Source organism: Phodopus roborovskii, unplaced genomic scaffold (genome assembly GCF_943737965.1).
Source record: "Phodopus roborovskii unplaced genomic scaffold, PHOROB, whole genome shotgun sequence".
NCBI classification, from domain to species: domain Eukaryota; kingdom Metazoa; phylum Chordata; class Mammalia; order Rodentia; family Cricetidae; genus Phodopus; species Phodopus roborovskii.
This window is the reverse complement of record NW_026126546.1, coordinates 4,239,935-4,261,389: the sequence shown is the minus strand read 5'-3', so window position 1 is coordinate 4,261,389 and position 21,455 is coordinate 4,239,935. Positions and strand designations below refer to the sequence as shown.

At 43.5% G+C, this 21,455-nt stretch overlaps 1 protein-coding gene across 1 annotated transcript in view; it reads right to left on the bottom strand.

Moving 5' to 3' along the window:
* Positions 1 to 2,688: 2,688 nt before the first annotated feature.
* Clnk (cytokine dependent hematopoietic cell linker) overlaps positions 2,689 to 21,455 on the bottom strand; it is a 231,548-nt gene continuing 212,781 nt past the window's right edge. The window contains exons 15-18 of the mRNA XM_051200215.1: positions 17,061 to 17,194; positions 13,769 to 13,846; positions 9,199 to 9,354; positions 2,689 to 3,086 (exon numbers count right to left, since the gene is read on the bottom strand). Coding sequence (XP_051056172.1) covers positions 2,916 to 3,086; positions 9,199 to 9,354; positions 13,769 to 13,846; positions 17,061 to 17,194 — 539 coding nt within the window. The 3' untranslated portion in view covers positions 2,689 to 2,915. The remainder of the gene's footprint in view (positions 3,087 to 9,198; positions 9,355 to 13,768; positions 13,847 to 17,060; positions 17,195 to 21,455) is intronic.

The following is a 21,455-nucleotide window of genomic DNA, read 5'->3' as shown; positions in this document are numbered from 1 at the left end:
CAACGCTTGTATTTCCTTCATCGCTATCCCTAGGATCTAACATAGCACTCTTTTGCCAATAGTTGTTCTAGAAGTATTTCTTAACTTTGCCCTAAGTGTGATTTCCCAAGTGCTTTAGGGGCAATAGCACACGGAACAAGGAAAATTAAACTATGCTTTGAATCCTAAGCTTCACCACTCAGTTACAGAGAATGTCACATTGAGTTACATATTTGCTTTCATTTAAGTCAATAATCTGTAAACTTCAGATATTAAAAGGCAGATGTGCTTAGCTGGAACATGATTATTGAGGCTCAAACAATAGATGTACAAGCATAATGTGAATCCTTTATAATGTAGGCTATCTTTAAAATTTATCTATATTCACACACATGATAATAACTATACCTGATAATTAGTTAGGTTTGACGTTTTATGTTAATTAGAATGGATTAAATTACTTATACATATGATGTAGTTAACAGTCTTTCTCCTCTTCCCTGCCCCCAACCTTTCTCTCTAGGAAGAAAAGTCTTCTCTCCACTAAGTTGGTGACATATTTTCTGGTCTCAGGAAATTTTGAAGTCACCTTAAAGGAGCTTCTTAAAATATTGAACATCTTCCTTACTCTAAAGATCTCAGTGCTACATTAAAATAGGGATATGAAAGAGCAATGGGAAACTAACTTGGATTACCCATTTATTTGTACACTTCCGCGTCTGTCTCACTCACTCCAAGGCTTCCAACATCTACAACACCTAGCAACAAGGACACCCAGCATGCAGCAAGGGCTGTGGCAATGCTACATGGCCTGGGGGACACACAGATTCACACTCTGTGTGGATATGTGCTCCAAAAGAAATGTCTGGAATTCACAGATGCCATAGTCAGAGGAAGTTGAAATCCCATTGTTCTACTGAGGCTAGGAGTCAAGTGACATTTTTAAAATGGAAAATGAGACAATGTTTGTAAAGATCAAAACACTCTAGCATGCTACCTATAACTGAATTTTCAGCTAGGGATCCAATAAAATCAATAAGCAGAGAACAAAAGAACTGTACTTCCCAGTCCCTGCTTTAGTCACAAATATGTCGTCATAAGATCTAGCCAAGGTGTTAGAACTATCTATTGTAAGAATGAAATACATTCAGTTTTTCATATGCTATTTTATAGTCATCGATTACAAGAAAATACCCTTATTGTAACGGACACTAGAAACAGTAAACACAGGGATGTTGACCAGCAATTGGGTGGACAAGTCCCTGGTGAGTACTTCTGGTGTCTGTTACAAAACTCAAAGCTCAGGTTTCCCCACCAAGGAGCTGGCATGAAGAGGACCTGGGCCTTCCTGCTCAGTATGATGCTCTAGTCTGTGGGCAGACTCTAGTCTGGATCTTACTACAAAGAACATCTCACCTGCCACCATTTTATAAAAGAGACAATATTAGAAATTGCTTGTTTTCACTTGATTATCTTGCCATCTCTTCTCTCTCTCCCCCTCCCCCTTCCCCTCCCCCTCCCCCTCTCCATCTCCCTCTCCCTTCCTCTCTGAGGCATAGTTTATGCAATCCAGGCTGGTCTTGAACTTGCAATATACTCAAGGATGACCTTGAGATTCCGATCCTCCAGCCTCCACCTATGTGCTGAGATTTTAGGTGTGTACCACTATACTCAGTTTGACACAGTGCTAGAAATTTAGTCTCAGGCTAGGAATACTTTCTGCCAACTTAATTACATCTCCTGCCCCCTGTCTGGTTTTATTTCTTCATGGCAACCCAAACTGCTCCATGAATTTTCCATGTGGTCTTTGGTAATAATTGACATAGTGGCATATGGTATACCTATTTATTCAATGACACCTTATTTTGGTGGTCTTACTGTACTATAAGGATTTAAGGTGGATAAATATGTGCTTTTAAAGCCTTGCTCTAATTATGAAAGTTCATAGTTCAATTATAAAAGTTCGCAGAGTAGAGAACATATCTGGGATGATGCAGTGGTAGATATGAACACGCAAACTGTGTTACAGTCCAGGCTTGCTTCTTACACTAAATGAGACCTTTGAATATCCCTGCCTCATCTGTGTTATGGAGTAGGAATACACACATTTCCTTTTTGCCTGGGAAGAGACAATATCATGATGAGCGGTGCTGTTGTAAGCACCCATGCTCTTTTGAGGGCAGTTCTTCTCTTCGCGTGAATGGAAATGTAGCACTGAACTATTCAAAACATTTCACTCTTACTCAAATGAATGCTTGCTTTATGGTTGGGATGAGCTCTGTGTTCCTTGCTATGGATCTGACAGTTCCATCGAAGTCACTGTTCATAGAGCAGGCGGAGGTCAGTGCCTGTGGCCATTTCATGTCATAGTCCACATATTTCTTCTGTCTGTCTTCATGCTGGTCTTCACAAGGGCCTTTCTCCTCTCACAGCACATCTCTTCCCTGTATTTAAATTTCTAGGATTGCAGATAAATAGAGCTAGCTAACATTCACTTCAGCACATGGGACCATCCAAAAATTAGCATCCCGGGGCAAAAAGGTTTTGAAATAAGGTCAGCCTGATGTCATACACTGAGTAGCAGTTTGGGGATCCCGCATCTACGGCAAACATGGAAGCTGTCAGATCTTGTTGCATTAGCTACTCACCGCTAATGTGTGATAACAGTGTCTGTAGCTTCGGAAACTCTTTTTCAAACCTAGATTTGATATGGGTTGCAAATATTTCTTCTATGACTCAAGCTTTCAAGCCATAATTGAGCTCTCAAGTTCCATTACAGAATATTTTTCTTTTTTTTACAGAGTCAAAAAAGTCATCCCTTGAAGACACAGACAATATAATTTGAGATAAATGCAGATGGTAGAAGCAAAGAATCCATTGAGCTGAGGATGAGACAAGGTCCTGGCTGCTGATGTGGAAATACCTGGCTGGGCTACTTACCCATGAAGTGCCTGGCTAGAGTACCGAGTCAGGAAGTGCCTGCTGAGAGGCAGTGGCCGGGTGAGGTAGCACTGTGCCCTGTGCCCACCGGCCTTGTCTTTCCCATCTATTAGTACAATGGGAAAATACTTGTAGTGTTCGATGATGTCTTCCACAGAGTCAAACATCTGAAATAGAGAAAGCAAAGTGAACGCGTTTGAACACATCCTGTGCCTATAGCGTAGCAGCTCAGCTGTTGTGTGTTACTCAGGGAAGGCGAACAATTGCATAATGGTGACACTGTAGAGAGACATGTTAGAAGGCGATGTGGGTATTGTTGTAGCTCAGCCTGACCTGGGGCTTACTCTGTAGTCCAGATGGGCCTTGAACTTGAAGCGGTCATCTTGCCTTGCCTCCCTCAGGAGGCTAGCATTACAGATGTCAGCATGTCTCGGATGGAGCAAACAAGCAATTGAAGGACGAGCGAGAAGCACGTGTTGCTGACAGTGTGTGTGGGGACCGCAGGTGAGCCTAATGGCAGTTCTTAAGTTTCCTGTGCTCATGATTTGCTCAGTCAGATCACCTATCTCAATATCCTCCCTGCTCCACCACCCTGTGACTTGGATGGATTATTTATGAGGTCACCACAAATGAAGGTCATGAGTGTCCTGGGTGTCCTGATGGCTAGTAGCTATGTGACCCAAGGCCACCTTCTTCCACTCAGTTTCTCTGTCTGCCAAGGGTAGTGGTGACTTTAGGACTTGGCTTTGGGGTCCTTTGTGAACATTTTAGTGGAGTTTAAGCATGGACAGCATTTGGAAGAAAGCCTTCCCCATATTTCAGCACACAGGGAGGGTCAGTAAATAAGGCCATGGGATGCATTCTAGACTGTCTTTGTTGGCCTTCGGAAGAAAGGAGTTTTTGAATTTCACTTCCAATTTCAAGGATGGAGTTTTCGTCCCTTTTCTTACACTCACCGAAGTGGCCAATGCAGAGAACCTTTTGTGTGCAGCACTTATCCAGTGAACAGGTTCACAGACAGCTAAGGGCAAATAATCAATCTGATAATCTGATAGCGATAGCCTCTCTGGTCTACCCCATGGGTGGTTTCTATGAGACCACATTATTAGGAGGCAAGGCAGGTGCAGTAAACCCGGCTCTTGTCCCTTTTTAGTGGCTCCAATGCTATACCCACAGCTGCAAATGCTGCCTGAAAGGCTGAGAGGAAAGACTGTCATTAAGTTCCTATTTTTATCTTAGATTCCCCCGCCCCAGGGGAACAGCAAATGTCAAATGTCCTAATATTAGACACCAAAGTCTGTTTAAATCTTTTGTGTCTGTCCTATATGCAAACTGTAGATAGCATTTCCCCTTGTCAGAAAAGCAGAGAGAGGGAGAGACAGAGAGACAGAGAGACAGGGAGGCAGAGACAGAGAGAGGTACACAGGGGAGAAGGCAGGGGAGTGAGAAAAAACATACAGGTTATTGTTAATCTGCCTTTTAGTCTTAAAAGCTTAAGAAATCCTATCTCTATAAAACCAAAACAAACAAACAAACAAAAAAGAAAAGTTGTCAAGTAAACATCTTCCATCACTTTTAGAAACTCACCGCTGCCTAGGTAACTGCATCCAGAGGCACGGATGAGTCTTATAACCTTGGGTAGCCATGGAATGGCTGCTGGTTCAGTCGGTCGCTAACTATTGTACCTTCAGTACATCCATGCTTGTGACCTCGAATCTAGTCTCATTACCCTGTGTGTTGAAAGTGTTAATGGCATTTTATTTGGTAAAAATTAGTCTTAAAGAGAGGAGCTCACTCCAGGTTATCCTCAGGAGGACAAGGGTTCCTAAACGAAGTCATGTGTCAGCGAGATTACCATCAGAGAGAAGTATGTGTTTCCCATGAGACAGACACTGGAGAGCTGTGGCCACCAGCCAAGGATGCCAAGTGTCTCCCTGGGGGGCTGGATTTCAGACTTCTGTTCTCCAGTATTGAGGAAAGATGAATTTCTCTTGTTCTAAGCCTTCTAGTTTGACGAAACTTATGGTGGTATAGTCAGAACACTAATACAATGAGTACTCCTAAGCCTGAAACCAAACAGGGATGTCTGTCCTCCCGACCAACCGAATGACCTCCCAGGTTTTTGTTTTGGGGACACATGGCTTTGCTTGCCATTGGTGCTGGTGGGGATGGGAGACAGGTAGAGCCTTTTCTGAGTCTGGCCCAGGTGCTTCTTATAGTCCTTGAGATACGGTGTTCACCTTTGCCTGAAGTACACAGCCTCAAGGAAAGGGCTTTTTGGAGTTTGGATGAGATTGGATACTTCATAAGCACCTGCCTCTGTGTACCTGCCATGGTATTTAAATCACGCCATCTCATACTCAGGTAGCTTCTGTGAGTTAGGAGCGACTGCCTTCCTGTGCCATTACGAAGCCCACAAGACAAATGAAAACAAGATGGAATGAATATTGTCCCCGGAAGCCCTCTTTCTCATCATGTGTTTCCTGCTGAAGTGGCCTACAATGCTCTTTGACTGAACACAGATGGGAGAGAAGGGATGTCTTGAATTTTAGCAGAGATTTCTGAATCTGATTCTTCCAGTTCTCTTAATGATGTGAAATTCCTCAGTAAGGTGTGTGTGGTGTGTGTGTGTGTGGTGTGTATGTGTGTGGGTGTGTGTGGTGTGTGTGTGTCAGGCTGCGAAAGGCACATGGGACCATTTCACTCTGACTGCAGGGCTCAGAATTTTCCAGGGACAGTGGGAAGAAACTTTGTAGGGTGCGGTTACTCTGGACACGCTGGGCACACAGTAAGCTCCAAGTGGGTGTTGCCTACTCTCAACCTGCAGTGCTTGGGGGCTGTCACCAGGCGGGAGAGATCGTATGAAAAAGCCGAGATGTTTGCCAAGGAGGGTGCATCCCAGGCCTGCCATTTACTTAGCATTTCTGTGCTTCACTCTCATCATCTAGAAAATGAGGGCAGCACCTGCCTCACAGGGTGGCTCTGAGTACTCAGTGTACCCATGGTACCTGTGCATAGTGCATGTGTGTAAATGATTGACAGATCCATGGAAAGGGAACTCATACCCAGAGGGTGCAAAGAGGAGAGAATTATGGACTAGCACAGAAAGGGGGTTTTAAAAATAGGCACCGGGATCCAGTAATTGGAACAGCTTGTCAGGTGCTTAGGTGGGGTCTGCAGGTGGCCTCAGTTGACAGCTCCTTACTTCCAAGGCAGCCAGCGGATGGCTTGTGATCCGATAAGATGCTGTTAGGATGTAATTATAACGTTGCTGTGCAACCTCTCTTTCATTAGCATGCCAAAGTGTGGCATGTTGGAAACAAAGCTGAGACCTTAGTACTGGCTCTGCTTGTCCCCAGTAAATGGGACTCAACAATGTGTCCTTCCTAGAGATGCTTCAAGGACCAAGTGAGAGAGCAAATTTCAAATCTTCAGGCAGAAGGAAAGCCCTGGAGTAGCCATTTCCTAGTTCTGTAAGGGAAAGAAACCATGAAGCCCAAGCATTTAAAAACAAACATACAACGTTTTTGTTGTTGTTTTAAGATGAAAAATTCCATGAGCTGGAAGAAGATGCTGAAGGATGCAATGAACTTGAGCTGGCTGAGCCATTCACTACAGTTTTCCATCTTCATGGTGTGTCACCTAGTTAATGAAAGGACTCGCTAATAACCACAAGAAAGTCATAACAAGTAATTATGGCAGAATCCATCCCAATCTGTGTCAGCTCTGTTCATCGGCTTGCTAGTCCTCACACCAGTGAACTGACCACTCGTCTCCTTAGTTCTTACACAGTGCCTACTGAATGTGACTGTGTGTGGCCATTTTTGTGTTAACCTATTTACCGGCTCAGTTCACACATCCGGGCTGAGGAAAGGCTGGAGAACTGATCTCATTGTCTATCTTAGTTGTAGTCTCATTGCCCTGATAAAATTCCCCAACAAAAGCAGCTTGAGGGAGAAAGGGCTGATTCGGGCACTGGGTTATGACTCAGTACAGTACATCATGGCGGCGCCATCCTGACAGCAGGAGCTGGAGGCAGTTGGTCGTGTTACATCTGCTGTCAGGAAGCAGAGAACCATGAATCCTGAGACTCAGCTTCCTCTTCTTTTTCATGTGGTACAGAGCAGCCCAGGGGACATCACATCTCAATTAATGGAATCAAATTCTTGGGGGCGTGCTTCTTAGGAGATTCTAGAATGTCAATTAGCCATCTTATTGCCCCCCCTCTCCAGTGCCGGTTACCTCTCCCCAGGCCACAAGTGATGCTCAGAAAGGTACTCCGCATTGGAGACCGTATGTAACCAGGACTCTTCAGATGCAGCCAGCTGGCAGGTCTGTCACACATGTGGCCACAGGAAGTACTCTCTCTAGGCCTTGGTGACATTATTTTAACATCTAGTGATGAACTACCGGCATTTATGGAAGTTGGGATTTGGACTCTGTAAGTTTGCAAGGGCTGTCATAACAGAGGAAGAAACAGAAAAAAAAAATATTTCCCCACAATTTAGCAGGTCAGAGGTCCCAGGCGTATACACATTGATTCTTCCTGAGTCTCTCTCCTTGGGTGGCAGATGGCTGATTTGTCCCCATGTCCTTGCTTACATGATTTTCCCTCTCTGGGTTTGCTTTTATTTTTTTTTAAAATCATATCAAGATTTACTTTGAAATATAGCTTATAACCAAGCCATTTGTAATATATGCACACTGGTATTCTAGCCCAAGGGCAAATGTATAAAACAAATAGGACATATAAAATGAGACTACAGTGTAGAAAACAGCCCCTCCCTCCCTCTCTCTCTCTCTCTTCCTCCCTCCTCCCCTCCCTCCCTCCTTTTCTTTTTGAGATAGGGTCTCATGTAGCCCGTGCTGGCCTAGAAGTCACTATGTACCTGGGGATGAACTTGATCCTCTTGTCTTTACCTCCCAAGTGCTGGGATTACAGATGTACACCACCATACCTGTTTTATGGAGAAGGAGCCCAGGGTTTTATTCCCAACAGGCAGGTACTCTATGCACTGAGTGACATGCCAGTGTTTCTTTCTGTTCATGAACCATTTTCATCTGTGCATCCAGGTCCTTGGCTTCTATTAGGATGCACTTCTTCTCTACTGGTATTTCCAGACTGAACTGGACCGTTCAGCCCTTCAGCTTCTCCCTCAATTTCATGCTTGCTTTGCAGATGGCGAGGTTTCTACCATGCACCTTCTTCTTTGCTGCCAGGCTCATTGTATAGGAGGCTTTGCTTCCTGGCAGATGCCTTCCCTTGTCTCAACACAGGAGTTTCCATGGTTCATCTGCTGAATTTGGCTTAGGAGCTGAGGCCAACCCCTGAGCCTCAGTATGAATGTTTGAGAGAGGCTCTTGCAACTTCAAGCTTAGTCTGCAGCAGTACCAGAGAGTTCCAGGAGACACAGATACCTCCCTCCCTTTCCAGGAGAGATGCAGTATGGATGGAGCAGAGACCGAAAACACTGATGAGAGCCGCAGACCATCGCTGTATCTCTGACTTTCTGACTTCCTAGTACTTCTCATTTGTATGTGTGTCCACATGTATGCATGTTTGTGTGTGCTTATCTGTCTGTGCATGTGTGTATCCGGAGGGCAGAGACAATTTGAGATGTCATTTTTCAGGTCCTGTCCCCTTCATTAATTTTTGTGACAAGTTCTCACGCTGGCCTGAAGTTTGCCAAGTAGGCTAGTCTGGCAGCCATTGAGCCTCAGGGATCTACCTGTTGCCACCTCCCCATCCCTGTGGACTCTAAAATATTTTCTAAAAATATTTATGTATTTTAAAGAAACCAGTCTTGTTGGCTTAGAGCTAACCTCTGTCATTTAACCTTAGGTACCTCTGTAAAGGCCTTAAATTCCTCCTGTGAATTCCTTAGACTTGAGACGTCATCTTGTAAATTTGGGAGAGGGAGACACACACTCCACACCATGACCCTCACCAGCAGATGAGGTCATGGGGAGGTGTGAGAACGGAGTGTCAGCATGGGCTAAGGGAAGCTCGCCACAGGGCAGAATGCAGTCGCTTCTTTCTGAATAGGTTTCTCTAATAGGCTTAGGAGGACGGGGGACATTGTGGACTGCTGGCCTGGTGAACTGAACACAGCAGTACGTTGCCAGGGCATTCATGAAAGGGGCTGGAAGGGCATCACTGCAGTGTCCTTTCAGTCCTGTCCTGTGTTCGCTGGAGTATGTAGACATGGACCCAGCATCTCCCAAACTTTCGTTTTTACTTATAGCCAAGGAAAAGAGAAGTGATTGGGTTGCACCTACCTCATTTCCTCTGAGTCCTGTCCCCAGGGCAAACTGCTGATAGCTCTCCAGGAAACGAATTTTCACATTGTAGACTTTGTTCCCATAAAACACCACCAAAACATAGGGCTCTGCCTTGGATTTTGTGGAACAGTCTCGGACCAAAAAAGTACCATCCTGAAGCGAAAGGGGTTAGAGATATCTTCTTAGATGTGCAGGACCCTGGCCTTAGGTGATGTCAACAATGATGCTTTTGTGAAACTCCTAAATAGATTTAGTATGGGCGACCTTGCTGCACATTCTGTTTAATCAGTGAGCTCTTCCTGAGTGCCTGTTGGCGTTTGGATATGAAGTATCTCCTCAAGAGGCTCATGTGTTAACTGGTGGTGTTACAGGGAGGCAGTTGGTTTATGAAGGCGCTAACATGATGAATTTAACCTATTGGTGAGTTCAAAGCTGAATGGGCTATTTGGAGGTGGGGTCTAGTCACAGGAAGTAGGTCATGTGGGGGGTGCCTTTCATTGAGGGGAGATATCAGGTCTTATCTTCTGCTTCCTGGCTACTGTGAGGTGGGCAGCCCTTCCTCCATACTGCTTCTGCTTTGCCACAGACCTAAAAGCAATGAATCCAGCATGCCTGGGGTTGAAACCGGCAGCCCAAAGAAACCCTTCTTTCTGAGTTTCCTCAGATACTTTGCCACAGCAATGGCTGACACAGTGTCTATATGGATAAGATGATTTTACTGCCTTCTAAGAGCGTACCAGATGCACAATGGTGCTTCCTTCTTTCAAATCTTCCTCTACTCTGCATAATTCTTTCAACCTTAATGAGACTTCCATAGTAGATTCACTAACCAGTCCTTTGTTTGATCTGCTGTCCCCAGCTCCTGGCTCCAGTCAGACTACCACTTTCTGAATGCACACCTGCTCTGGGTTTCCTTTCTGTTACACATTGTCCCCTTTCTGCACAGGGAGGTCCTTCTCCGTTCCTCTCTGGTGTGTTTCTCTGCACCTGTCACTGTTCACATGTGTCCTGGTCACCCTAGAGGCCGAATCTTATAAAGGATGGAAGCCATCATAGACCATGCAAAGATCTTAGACCACCTGTGCAGCAGGGGGTGGGGGTGGGATTTCGATGCAGGATCAGGGTTCCCAAAAGAGAGATGGTGCTTTTGCAGAGACTATTGCCAAAATGAGTAGAGAGAGGGAGCAGGAAATACAGCCTACAGTGAGGTCAAGGCAAGGGTGAGGAGACAGGAAAGATGCAAGAAGCTTCTGTGTCTAAGGCCAAGTAGTGGATAGCAAAGGTATGCAAAAGATAACAGGAGCCCAGAGCCCAAGGGCTGAGAATCGGGAGGGCATGGGGCAGAAATAACCAGACATACTAGAGGAAATCATTCAAGATGAAGGCATGAGGTTGAGAGGTGGGCTCCTTCTGAACATACTGAAGGGCTTGGCTTCAGGATTATGCTGTGTCATCCACATGCTGGAGGGTGCTGAAAGTCTGCAACTATAAATGTGTGTCTATGATAATGCCATAAAGATGCATAGGTGTAGACAGTATGTATGATGATTTATATTTGTGATCATTACATAGTTACCTATACAGATTATATTTGATACTGATAACTAATCTATAAGGTAATATAATCTATAGTATGATATCAATATATAAAATACCATGTCATGCAATACGATTCTTTAACAAACACTAAATTTAAAAATAGCATTATTATTTTGTGCATATGTTATAACAATGTGGGCAGTAGAAGTTTACTGAGAGCTATCCTTGAGGTGACCAGCATATTACATGCATTATTACATTTGGTCTTTACATAAATCTTTAGGATAGATATTTACCCCCATTTACAGATACAGGGATTAGGCTTCTGAGCCTAAGCAAATCTCCCAGGCTTAGCAGATGTGCCCAACATCGAGACTGGATATGAGGCTGTCATCTATAAAGTTCATGCTTGAGAAATGAGCAATCAAAATTTCAATGAAAAAAAAAAAACAAGGATGGAAATATGGCCGAGCCATTAAGAGTTCTTGCTGCTCTATTGTGAGAACTTGGTTCATTTCTCAGCACCCATATCATACAATCATGCCTGTGTCTGAGGGATCCAACATGCCTTTCTGGCCTGTGTGAGCACCTACACATATGTGTGTGAATACAAATAATACAAATAAATCTTTTTTTAAAAAAAAAAAGTTAGAAAAATTATAAAAGTCGCCTCATAAGGTTTGAATAAATTAACAATTGTGTGTTGGCCTGCATTCATAGCTGTTCTTGGTCACATGTGGCCGTTGGCTGGACAGTTAGCAAATGATAAACCTTGAAAGTCAAGCATGAAGTATAACGCTTTAAGCATAGTGACTTCTGCTTCATTAAGGATGACAAGGAACCATCTGTAGCTTCCTCTGCCTAAAGCATTCTTTTAGAAGCAAAGACTTATGACTCCAGCACAGAACACTGCCAGAGATCAGGAAGAGGACGGGGGCCAAGAATTGAGGCCAAACTGGGGTTTATCTTCTTAAACTCTGCAATGCATTTGTCAAAATAAATATGGAAAATCCTTCATTTAAACTACATTATCTCTCATAAATGGGAAACACATCCTGACAAGACTGATGCAAACAGAAAAGGAAAACACAGTCGTTTGGCTTAGACAGTGTTATTCTGTCTCTTCAGAGGAGGCAGCATAGGCAGAGGGAGGAAGGGAGCATCTGAGGAGCATCAATGCTGCCAAAGTGATGGCGGATGGCCTGCACGTTGCTCTCCCAGCACAGCTCACATGTGGGCTTCCGCATCTGGGTTCCCTATGATTCTTCTCTGGTGAAAGCCCCGCTCTGTGAATGCACAGTGCACTGGGTAATGATTACCCAAGAAGGGAAGCCTTGCCTGGGGTCTACCATCACCTCTCCACATCCTATGACAGCGGAGGCCAGTCATGTCTGAGGCCCCAACAGAGGAAGAGAATAGAGATCCTAGGACAGGGGACCAACCAACCACCCTCGATCTCCATCCCCTTGCAGAGAACTGTCACGGCAGCTGGAAGCAGCAGAGACTTGGTGAAATGGGTACTAATCTCTTTGTTGGGACTGAGACCTTAGTCTCAGGCCTTCCCATCTATGGAATGGGATAGTTCCACTTATTCCTGATAGGGTCATGATGGTTTGTTGGCAATCTTCTTCGTGTCTACTGCTAGTGTTCACAAGCTAACATGAAATTAGTGACTTAAAAGTAAAGTCATTCTTGAATAGTTTTGGAGGTCAGAAGTCCAATGTGGGTCTCACTGAGCTAGAGCTAGTGTCGGGGAATGCAGTCCATGTCTGTGACTCTGATAGTCTCTAGAGGTCACCAGAACTCCCTGCTCATGGTGCCCCACCATTCTGACCTCAATTTCCATAATCCTATATTTTCTGTGACATCCCTGTCTCCCTCTTATCGGGGACCACAAGGGACCACTCATCTCAGAATAACCTTCCCACCTTAATCCCAAACTTAGTTGATCTGCTAAGTCTCCTTTTCTATATAAAGTGATTCATTCACAGACTCTAGGATTCAGACCATGGACATCATTGTGTGGGGGGAGGAGGAATGGCCATGATTCTGTTTATCATAGCAACCGATGAATAGCTTTTTCATATCAATTCTGAGTTTTCTTAAATGTGTTGGAGACTTATGATTTACTCACGAATGAACGGACTCATTCACATTTGCTGTCCTGCAGCCACAGAAGCTTTCTGTTATTTCTAATTGACCCCGTATAGTTCTGTACCTAGTAATCACCCAAATAAGTCTCTCGCTTTATGGTGAAGGCTATGGTCGTCATTCATTCAAGTTCTTCTCTCCTTTTGGTCACACAGTAGGCTGCAACCTCCCTCTTCCCTTTGAAATTAGCGTTGCTCTTAGAATTTGGTCAAGGAAAAGGTAAAGTATATTATTCCCGGAGAAGTGTATGGAGATCCAGAGTGGAAAGGCAGAAGCACACTGTGGACACAGGGCCTCACACAGACCAAACAATTCTATCTTAGATCTGGTGTGCAGTGAAGAAATGGTATTGTGTGATAAAACAGAGCTCTTGGGGGTTTCCGTTACTGCAGCATGACCTGCCATATGCTCCATCGCAGTATTTCATGACCCCTGTTCCTTTCCTGAGGAAGTAAGACGTAAAGACCCATTTGTGCATGGGTGCACATGTAGTATGAGGATGGGATTTGAAGAGAGCAGAAGGAGGCACTGCCCCTTGTGACTCCTGCACTCCAGACAGCACATGCGGGTTTCCGTTGGCTCCCTTAGCAGTGATATTTTTAAAACTGGCTTTCATTTTATGAATAAGGAATCAACTGCTAACCTTGTTTAGGGACTTGGACACATCACCTCTCTGATAAATGACAAAACCAAGTGTTAGGTCTGAGAACATTTTAAATATCCCCGCATTTTAAGAAAATGCCCCACAGTTTCATCTGATATTAAATGTCTTTCATCTTCCACCGAACCTCCTCATTCCAAGTCCCGCTTCTACTTTTGCATGTTCCTGCATGTAGAAATACACCTGATGGCCACGGGAACAATGCAGATCCATTACCTTGTTCTCTCTCATTAGCACCTCTTCTACTGCCCGGCGACTGTATTCTCCAATGTACCATTCATTCTGCTGGACATCCTACGGTACAAGCCCAGTGAGGAATATTTTAGGATCAGTGGGAGGTATTCATTATGGACTAATTAATTCAAATTTTACTTCTGTTCCACTAGTGTCCAATCACAGGCTAATTGATTCAGTGTAGAATATATGAATGTATGTATGTATGTATGGTATGTATGTATGTATGTATGTATGTATGTATGTATGTATGTATGCATTTGTTTTTCAGGTCAGGGTTTCTCTGTGTAGCTTTGGAACCTTTCCTGGAACTAGCTCTGTAAACCAGGCTGGCCTTGAACTCACAGAGATCCTCTTGCCTTTGCCTCCCAAGTGCTGGGATTAAAGAGGCATGTGCCACCACCTCCTGGCATAAATACTATCTTAAGTAGTTCTTTAGTCGTGCAAACACAGGCAAAAATTGAAACTAAAATTCTTATCTTGTTTGAAGTCCCCTTTATAATAAGTTCCTCTAATTGAGGGAGAATCAGTGCTTGGAGGGTCAAGACTCTGCCCTGGGCAAAGCTCAGGCAGTCTCCCTGTAAGAAAGTGTCTGAGACCTCAGCTTCCTGCTAGAGTATGACCCTTTCTATCATTGCGGTCACTGTGGTGGTGGCTCTGGGACTCCTGGTTAGACCCAGGGCTTGGGCAGGCTCAGCCTTGGTGTGTTTCATTTACTCTGATTCATTCCTTTAAGCTGGAAGATGCCTGAGAACAGTGATGCTCAACCTTCCTAATGCTGGGACCCTTTAACATGGTTCCTCATGCTGCAGTGACCCCCAAACACAGCAGTATTTCATTACTGCTTCATAACTGTAATTTTGCTACGTTTATGAATCCTAATGCAAATATCTGATATGCAGGATGTCTGATATATGATCTCCCAAAGAAGCTGTGACCCACAGGCTGAGAGCTACTGCCTTAGTTATTACAGCTTTGGGCATGTTGGACTATTTCAAGATGTGGCTATGAGGGGTGTAGGGGATAGATTAGTGCTTGAGCAAAGCTCTTGATGGCTTCTTCTTCTTCTTCAAGATTTTATCTATCTATCTATCTATCTATCTATCTATCTATCTATCTACTATCTATCTATCTATTTATTATGTTTACAGTTATCTGCATGCATGCTTGCACACCAGAAGAGGGCACCAGATCTCATTATAGATGTTGTGAGCCACCATGTGGTTGCTGGGAATTGAACTCAGGTCCTCTGGAAGAACAGCCAGTGCTCTTAACCTCTGAGTCATCTCTCCAGCCCTCTTGATTGCTTCTGAGTGACAAGGAGGAGGAGCCAAGCTCATCTTTAGTCCTTCCTAGTCCTCTGAGTGACTGCAGAGCACTGCATAGTGTTAGCATAGACTTTACTTTGCCTGCATTTCTAGCCATCCCTCAACAGAAGACATGAGACTCTTACTCTGGGAACCTTTAGCAGTCTGCAGGATCCTGCCATACCTTTTAAAAAGCACAATAAAATATACACAGTCACCATTTTAGCCACTTTTGAGTATTCAAGCCATTGCTTTAAGTGCATTTATATTGCTTTAAAACCGTCGCCATTATCCATTTCCAAGAATGTTCCATCCTCTCAAACTGAAACTCTGTGCCCACTAAACAGCAGTTCTCCATTACTGCATCCTCCTCCCCAGCCCTGGGAGCTACTTTGCTACTGGATGTCTCTGTAGACTTCGCTGCACTAGGAACCATGACTAGCAGGAGATATGTGCTTGTCCTTTAGTGTCTGTCTGACTGCACCTAGTGTCATGGTTTTGAAGTATATTCATGTAGCACATGCCAGATTTTTTTTTTTTCTATTTGAGATGGTGTGTGTGTGTGTGTGTGTGTGTGTGTGTGTGAAGTTTATCTCTCTATCTGTGACTGGACACCTGTGTTCTTCTTGCCCGTTGTTTATTGTAAATAATGTTAAAAAAAACATAGTGCTTGGACCTGGAGAGATGGCTCAGAGGTTAAGAGCATTGACTGCTCTTCCAGAGGTCCTGAGTTCAATTCCCAGCAACCACATGGTGGTTCACAACCATCTATAATGAGATCTGATGCCCTCTTCTGGCATGCAGGCAAAACATGCAGACAGAACACTGTATACATAATAAATAAAATAAATCTATAAAAAAAAGCCAGATAGTGGTGGTGCACGCCTTTAAAAAAAAAGTTTTAAATAATAAAAAAATAGAGTGTTCAACTGCTGGTGGGCTCTGCTTTTAGGTCTCTTGAGAATATGCCCAGTAGTAGAATGTGAATACTGATTTCTGTTTTCCTTTTGTCTAACCTTCTCTCATGCCTGTGGAACTCAGGACCTGGGAGTTTGGTCTCACATAGACACCAGGTTAGAGCCCAAGCATCCTAAGACTTCTGAGAGGGGCAGAGTGAAAAATACTCAGGTCTATGCGAAGGGAAAATGAAAGAGTATCCCAGAGTCCATCGGAAGAATGGGAAGCCGTTAGAGAACTAGGCAGGGAGTAATTAAGAGGCCAGGCAGAGACATCTGAGACACTATAGGAAGTGATCAGAGGTCCCAGATGCTTCCCTTACAAACCGTGAGAAGCCCTGGAGCAGTGGGGGATACGGGATGAGGGCAGCAGCATCTTCCTCCTGTAGAAAGTGATGCCCCAGGTGGTAGAGGGCGGAGCAGATAAGATACAGGGGAGCTCACTCTCCTTAGAGGAAACCATGGACTGCAAAGGAACCGTGTGAATGGAGCTGATTTTAGGGAGAGACCGTGAAACAGACAAAGACAAATGGAGCCATTATTAGGTGTTTCGAACTCTCTTCTGCGTCAGGGATCTGGACTCCTCACGCTGTCTGGTACATATAATCAATGCTCAGGAAATGGCTGCCAGGCTCAACTGAAGTTGAAATGTGACTTGTAAATCTTTTGATGGAAAAAAAATGAATTCTCGTATCCAAATTCCAGTTAATCATCTGTGAAACTTAACAAATAATACAAGTCTAAGTCTCTCTCAGCCCTTCCCTCCCACCCCCTGGAATTAATGAACAGAACAGTCTGAGAATCTGCAAAACGCGCAAGTTAAACATCTAGTGAGAGAGTAATGACGTATGAGGCAACAAAACATTTTACAAACATTAAACCCCACTGATTTGTCACTATATGGGAAAATAGTTAATGACAACCATAATGATCCGCTTTGGGCTTTCCCAACAAGCTCTCACTGGATGCCAAGGACAGCCAGAAGGGCTTGCAGGGAAGTTCCCACCTCACCTTCTCATCAGGCTTGCTGGGGACAGGTTTCTCCCTGTCTGTGTTTTCATAGGACAGCACACGACCATGAGGGCTGTGGCTGGCTGCAGCTCGGCACCTCTGAGGAAGACGGCATTGCATGGTGCCTGTGTGGTCTGGGAAGAGATTACACTTAAATGAAATCACATTGCTGCCTTAGCCTGCCTCCTTCCAACAGAAAGCTGGGCCCATCACTTCTGCCTGCCTCTGGCCGTCTTTGTGGTCTAGTCAACACCCTCTCGCCATGGACTGCAATGCTCTCTGAATTACTCCCTGGCTTCCACATCCACCCAGGCCACTCCCTCTCCACTGGGAACTGGGAGTACTTTTTCAGACCTGTAATTGTGTGACTGGGGAGATCTCTCAGTGGGTAAGAAGAGTTTGCCTCACAAGGGTGATGAGCTGGGTTCACATCCTCAGAACCCATAAAAAGGCCGGATCCTAGTGAGAGCTGTAATCCCAGCATTCCTACAGGGAAATGATAGACAGAATCCCTAGGGGCTTTCAGGCCAACTAACCCGAGAGACTACACTAGAAAAAACAAAACAAAACAACAACAACAAAATAAACCTCAAAGACCCTGTCTTGAATAAGGTTGAAGGAAGGTGAGGACCAAAACCCAAGGTTATCCTATGACCTCTGTGTGGGCTTACATGCATACATACATACATCACACATACATACATACATCCATCACACACGCACTCATGCACGCACGCATGCACAGAGCGAGAGACACAGAAACAGAGAGAGAAATGTAACTGATTTAGCTACTCATCCTAGCTAAAAATCCTTCCATGGTTACCGCCCCCATGTTTGTTTAAGTAATTTGTTTGTTTAAATAATTTATTTAGCTGGGAGTGGTGGTACATGCCTTTAATCCCAGCACTTGGAAAGCAAAGGCAGGCAGATCTTTGTGAGTTCTAGGACAGCCTGGTCTACAGAAATAACAACAACAACAACAACAACAATAATAAACTACCAGTAATAACAACAACAAGAACAACTTATTTTTACATTAGGTGAGTTGTCTGTGTGAGGGTGTTTGTGAGTTCTAGGACAGCCTGGTCTACAGAAATAACAACAACAACAACAACAATAATAATAAACTACCAGTAATAACAACAACAAGAACAACTTATTTTTACATTAGGTGAGTTGTCTGTGTGAGGGTGTTAGAACTGGAGTTGAGGCCAGTTACGAGCTGTCATGTGGATGCTGGGAACTGAACCTGGGTCCTCTGGAAGAGCAGATAGTGCTCTTAACCATTGAGCCACCTCTCCAGCCCCCTCTCTTCTGTTTTTAAGGCTCCAAATTCCATGTCTTCATATTTCTCCATCCTTGCCTCACCCTTCCCATGTTAACCACTCCACCCAGACTGTAATGAACTCTGCTCAGTTTCTTAAGCCTACCATGATTATTCCTAGCTTGGGAAATACCATTAAGAAACTCCAAGTGTAAGCTAAGAAAAGTAAAATATCATTTCTTTTTAACCTGGAAGAGCAGTTGGTAGAGAAAGCATGGTAATTCAGACTTGGATGTTTGGCAGACATTTTGTTTAAAAAGAATAAAGCAAGGGGATAGTATTTGTTGCCAATCATAAATTTAAAACACAAAGGTGCAAGTTGGAAGCTGGAAAATTTGCATCTAACACAATAGTATCCTGATTGACTTTTCTCATGAGATTGGTAGTACTACTTGCAAATGTAATGTATATTATATAATGACACATCATTGTGGTTGGGTTGGTAACTGGATCCTCAAAGCATGTGTGCTGAAGGTTTGATCGACAGCATGGGATGCTCTTGAGAGGTGGTACATATTTTAGGAGATGAATGATAGTTGGAGGAAATCAGTAGGGATGTGCTCCTGAAAGGGATATTAGGGCCCCACACTGCAAATGAGTAGCCTTGTTCCATCACACACTCTGCAATATCACAGGCCCAAAGCAACAGGGCCAGACAACCATGGATAGAGATGAAAAATATAAACACAAATGTACTGTCACACTGTGGCATGTCTGACTGACAGAAACATGTTATGCTATCTATGTAAGTGTGTGCATTGCAGGATTGATCCCCAAATGGTACTACTGTCAAGAGGTGATTGGTTCAATGAGGACTCTGACCTTTTCATGGATTTATTTACTGATGTGTTCATAGATTGATAGGTGGGTCTTAGTTGGAGGAATTGGGTCACAGGAAACATGCCTTTGAGGGGTTTATCTTATCCCTGGATCTACTCACTCTACTCACAGTTTTTCTCCCTCACATTCTGTATGATGTTTGACCTTGTCTCAACCCCAAAAGTGATGGAGTCCAGCAATCCCAACTTGAAGTTTCAAGTCAAACAAAATCTTAGCTCCTTTAGGTTCCCCTCTTTCCCCCCAAGAATTCTGTCAGAGAGGGGAAGATGTGGCTTATACATATGTTACCACTGGAAGTCTGGATCATGTCTGTGAACTATTACTTCTAACCGACCCATGTGTTGATGCTACAATTTGCCACACCTGGGTAAGAAGAGGTACAAAATAAGCCAGTCCATTTTACCTGACACTCAAGCATTAAGATACCACCATTTGTCAAACTTTGATATGGTGTTTTCTCTACATACTTCAACCAAAATGAAACATTTCCACCACATGTTATTCTTGTAAACTGAAATCAAGGATGGAGGTTTTGACATTTAGGTTGGAAGGATGATGTGTGATATCAGGAGGTGTGCCAAGCATAGCTAAAAAATTGTGACTATGTAATAATTTAAGCTAGGAACACCTAAAAAAATTATAAAACCTTAAGAGTATACAAACACTATGTATGTAAAATACCAGGCAAACATAACATAAACCAGATGTGGTGGCACATACTTTTAATTCCAGCACTCGGAAGGCTAGAACTAGGCAGATTTCTCTGAGTTTGAGGTCAGCCTGGTCTATATAAAGAGCTCCAGGCCACCCTGGGCTACATGATGAGATGAAATGTGAGAGAGAGAGAGAGAGAGAGAGAGAGAGAGAGAGAGAGAGAGAGAGAGAGAGAGAGAGAGAGAGAGCAGAGCATATAAACTGGAAGTGAGGCAATTCTCCTCAGGTCACAGCATTGTAAGCTTATAGCCTTTCTCAGTCTCAGAGGCTTGACCAGGCTGTCATTCTGGTTAGCAGTTCATCAAGAACCTCAGGGATTTCAGCTGCTTTAAACCTAAAACTTTGTTTAAATAAAATGAAGCTTTGGCAAATATTTAATAAGAACAAATGGTATTCCTGATATGTTGAAAGTTTTGTTTTAATTGTGCCAGTCATTAAGGTTTTTATTGAGCCTAAGAATGTGTGTGTGTGTGTGTATATGTGTATGTGTACGTGTGTGTGTGTGTGTGGTTAATGGGAATTGGACCCAGGGCCATGCAGGTCCAATTGTTTGCATGCTAAGCAAGAGATTGACCATTAGGCTATGTCCCTAGAAGAGTCTAGAACACTCTTTCTTTTCCTTGTTCTGAAATGGGGGTTTATTAAGTTGCATAGGTTGCCTGTGAACTCATTGTGGATTTCAGGAAAGACTTGCATTTGTGTTTCTCTTACCAAGAAACCGGGACTACCAAGGCCTAAGGGAAAGACTGACCACCTTGACTCTAAATGCACTTATAATACTAAGTTAATTTCACCCACCAATTTATGATCTTAAGAACAAGAAGAAAGCTAAAGATTTCCTTCCTAAAATGTCAGTTAATAAATAATAAAACTTAATCTTGAAAAGGTATAGAATCTACACTGCTAAACCTTTTTTTACTTTTTGGGACTGTTTGGAAAGAGAATGTGACTTTCCGCTATTTTAAACATTTCTTTATTTAAAATGTTGAGTAACTGAGAGGAGAATAATTTTGAGAAGTGTACCTCCCAGATGGGGATCATGCACCACGCCATCCTGAGAGTAAACCTATAGGCCTGTATTCATGAGAAGAACAATGGCTTAAAAACTTTCTTGTAAGTTATTCTAGTGCAGAATTGGGGGGGGGGGAGAGCAGGGGGGTGTGTATTATTTAAATGGCAGTGACTATCTTTCCTCTGTGGCTCGAAGCAGTAAGAACAAACTTGAGAGGCGAAATCAGCATTATCAGCATTTCTTATTACTCGGTTTGTGCTTTGCGCCCAATAGAGTTTGGGGATTATGAAACTTTTATGATATTATGGCAACTGATTCATTATTGTTCAACCCTGCATGCCTTGCTTAAATATTTAAAAAGTCCTATTTTTAAGAAGAGCATTTGGAAATAATTATGCATTTGTAGTCTGTTCACAGAACTAGCGAAATGAAACAACAGCAAATTTGCTACACAGCTTTCTTCTGGAGGCGGCTGGCTTGGATCTGTGTGGGATGATGAATGAAT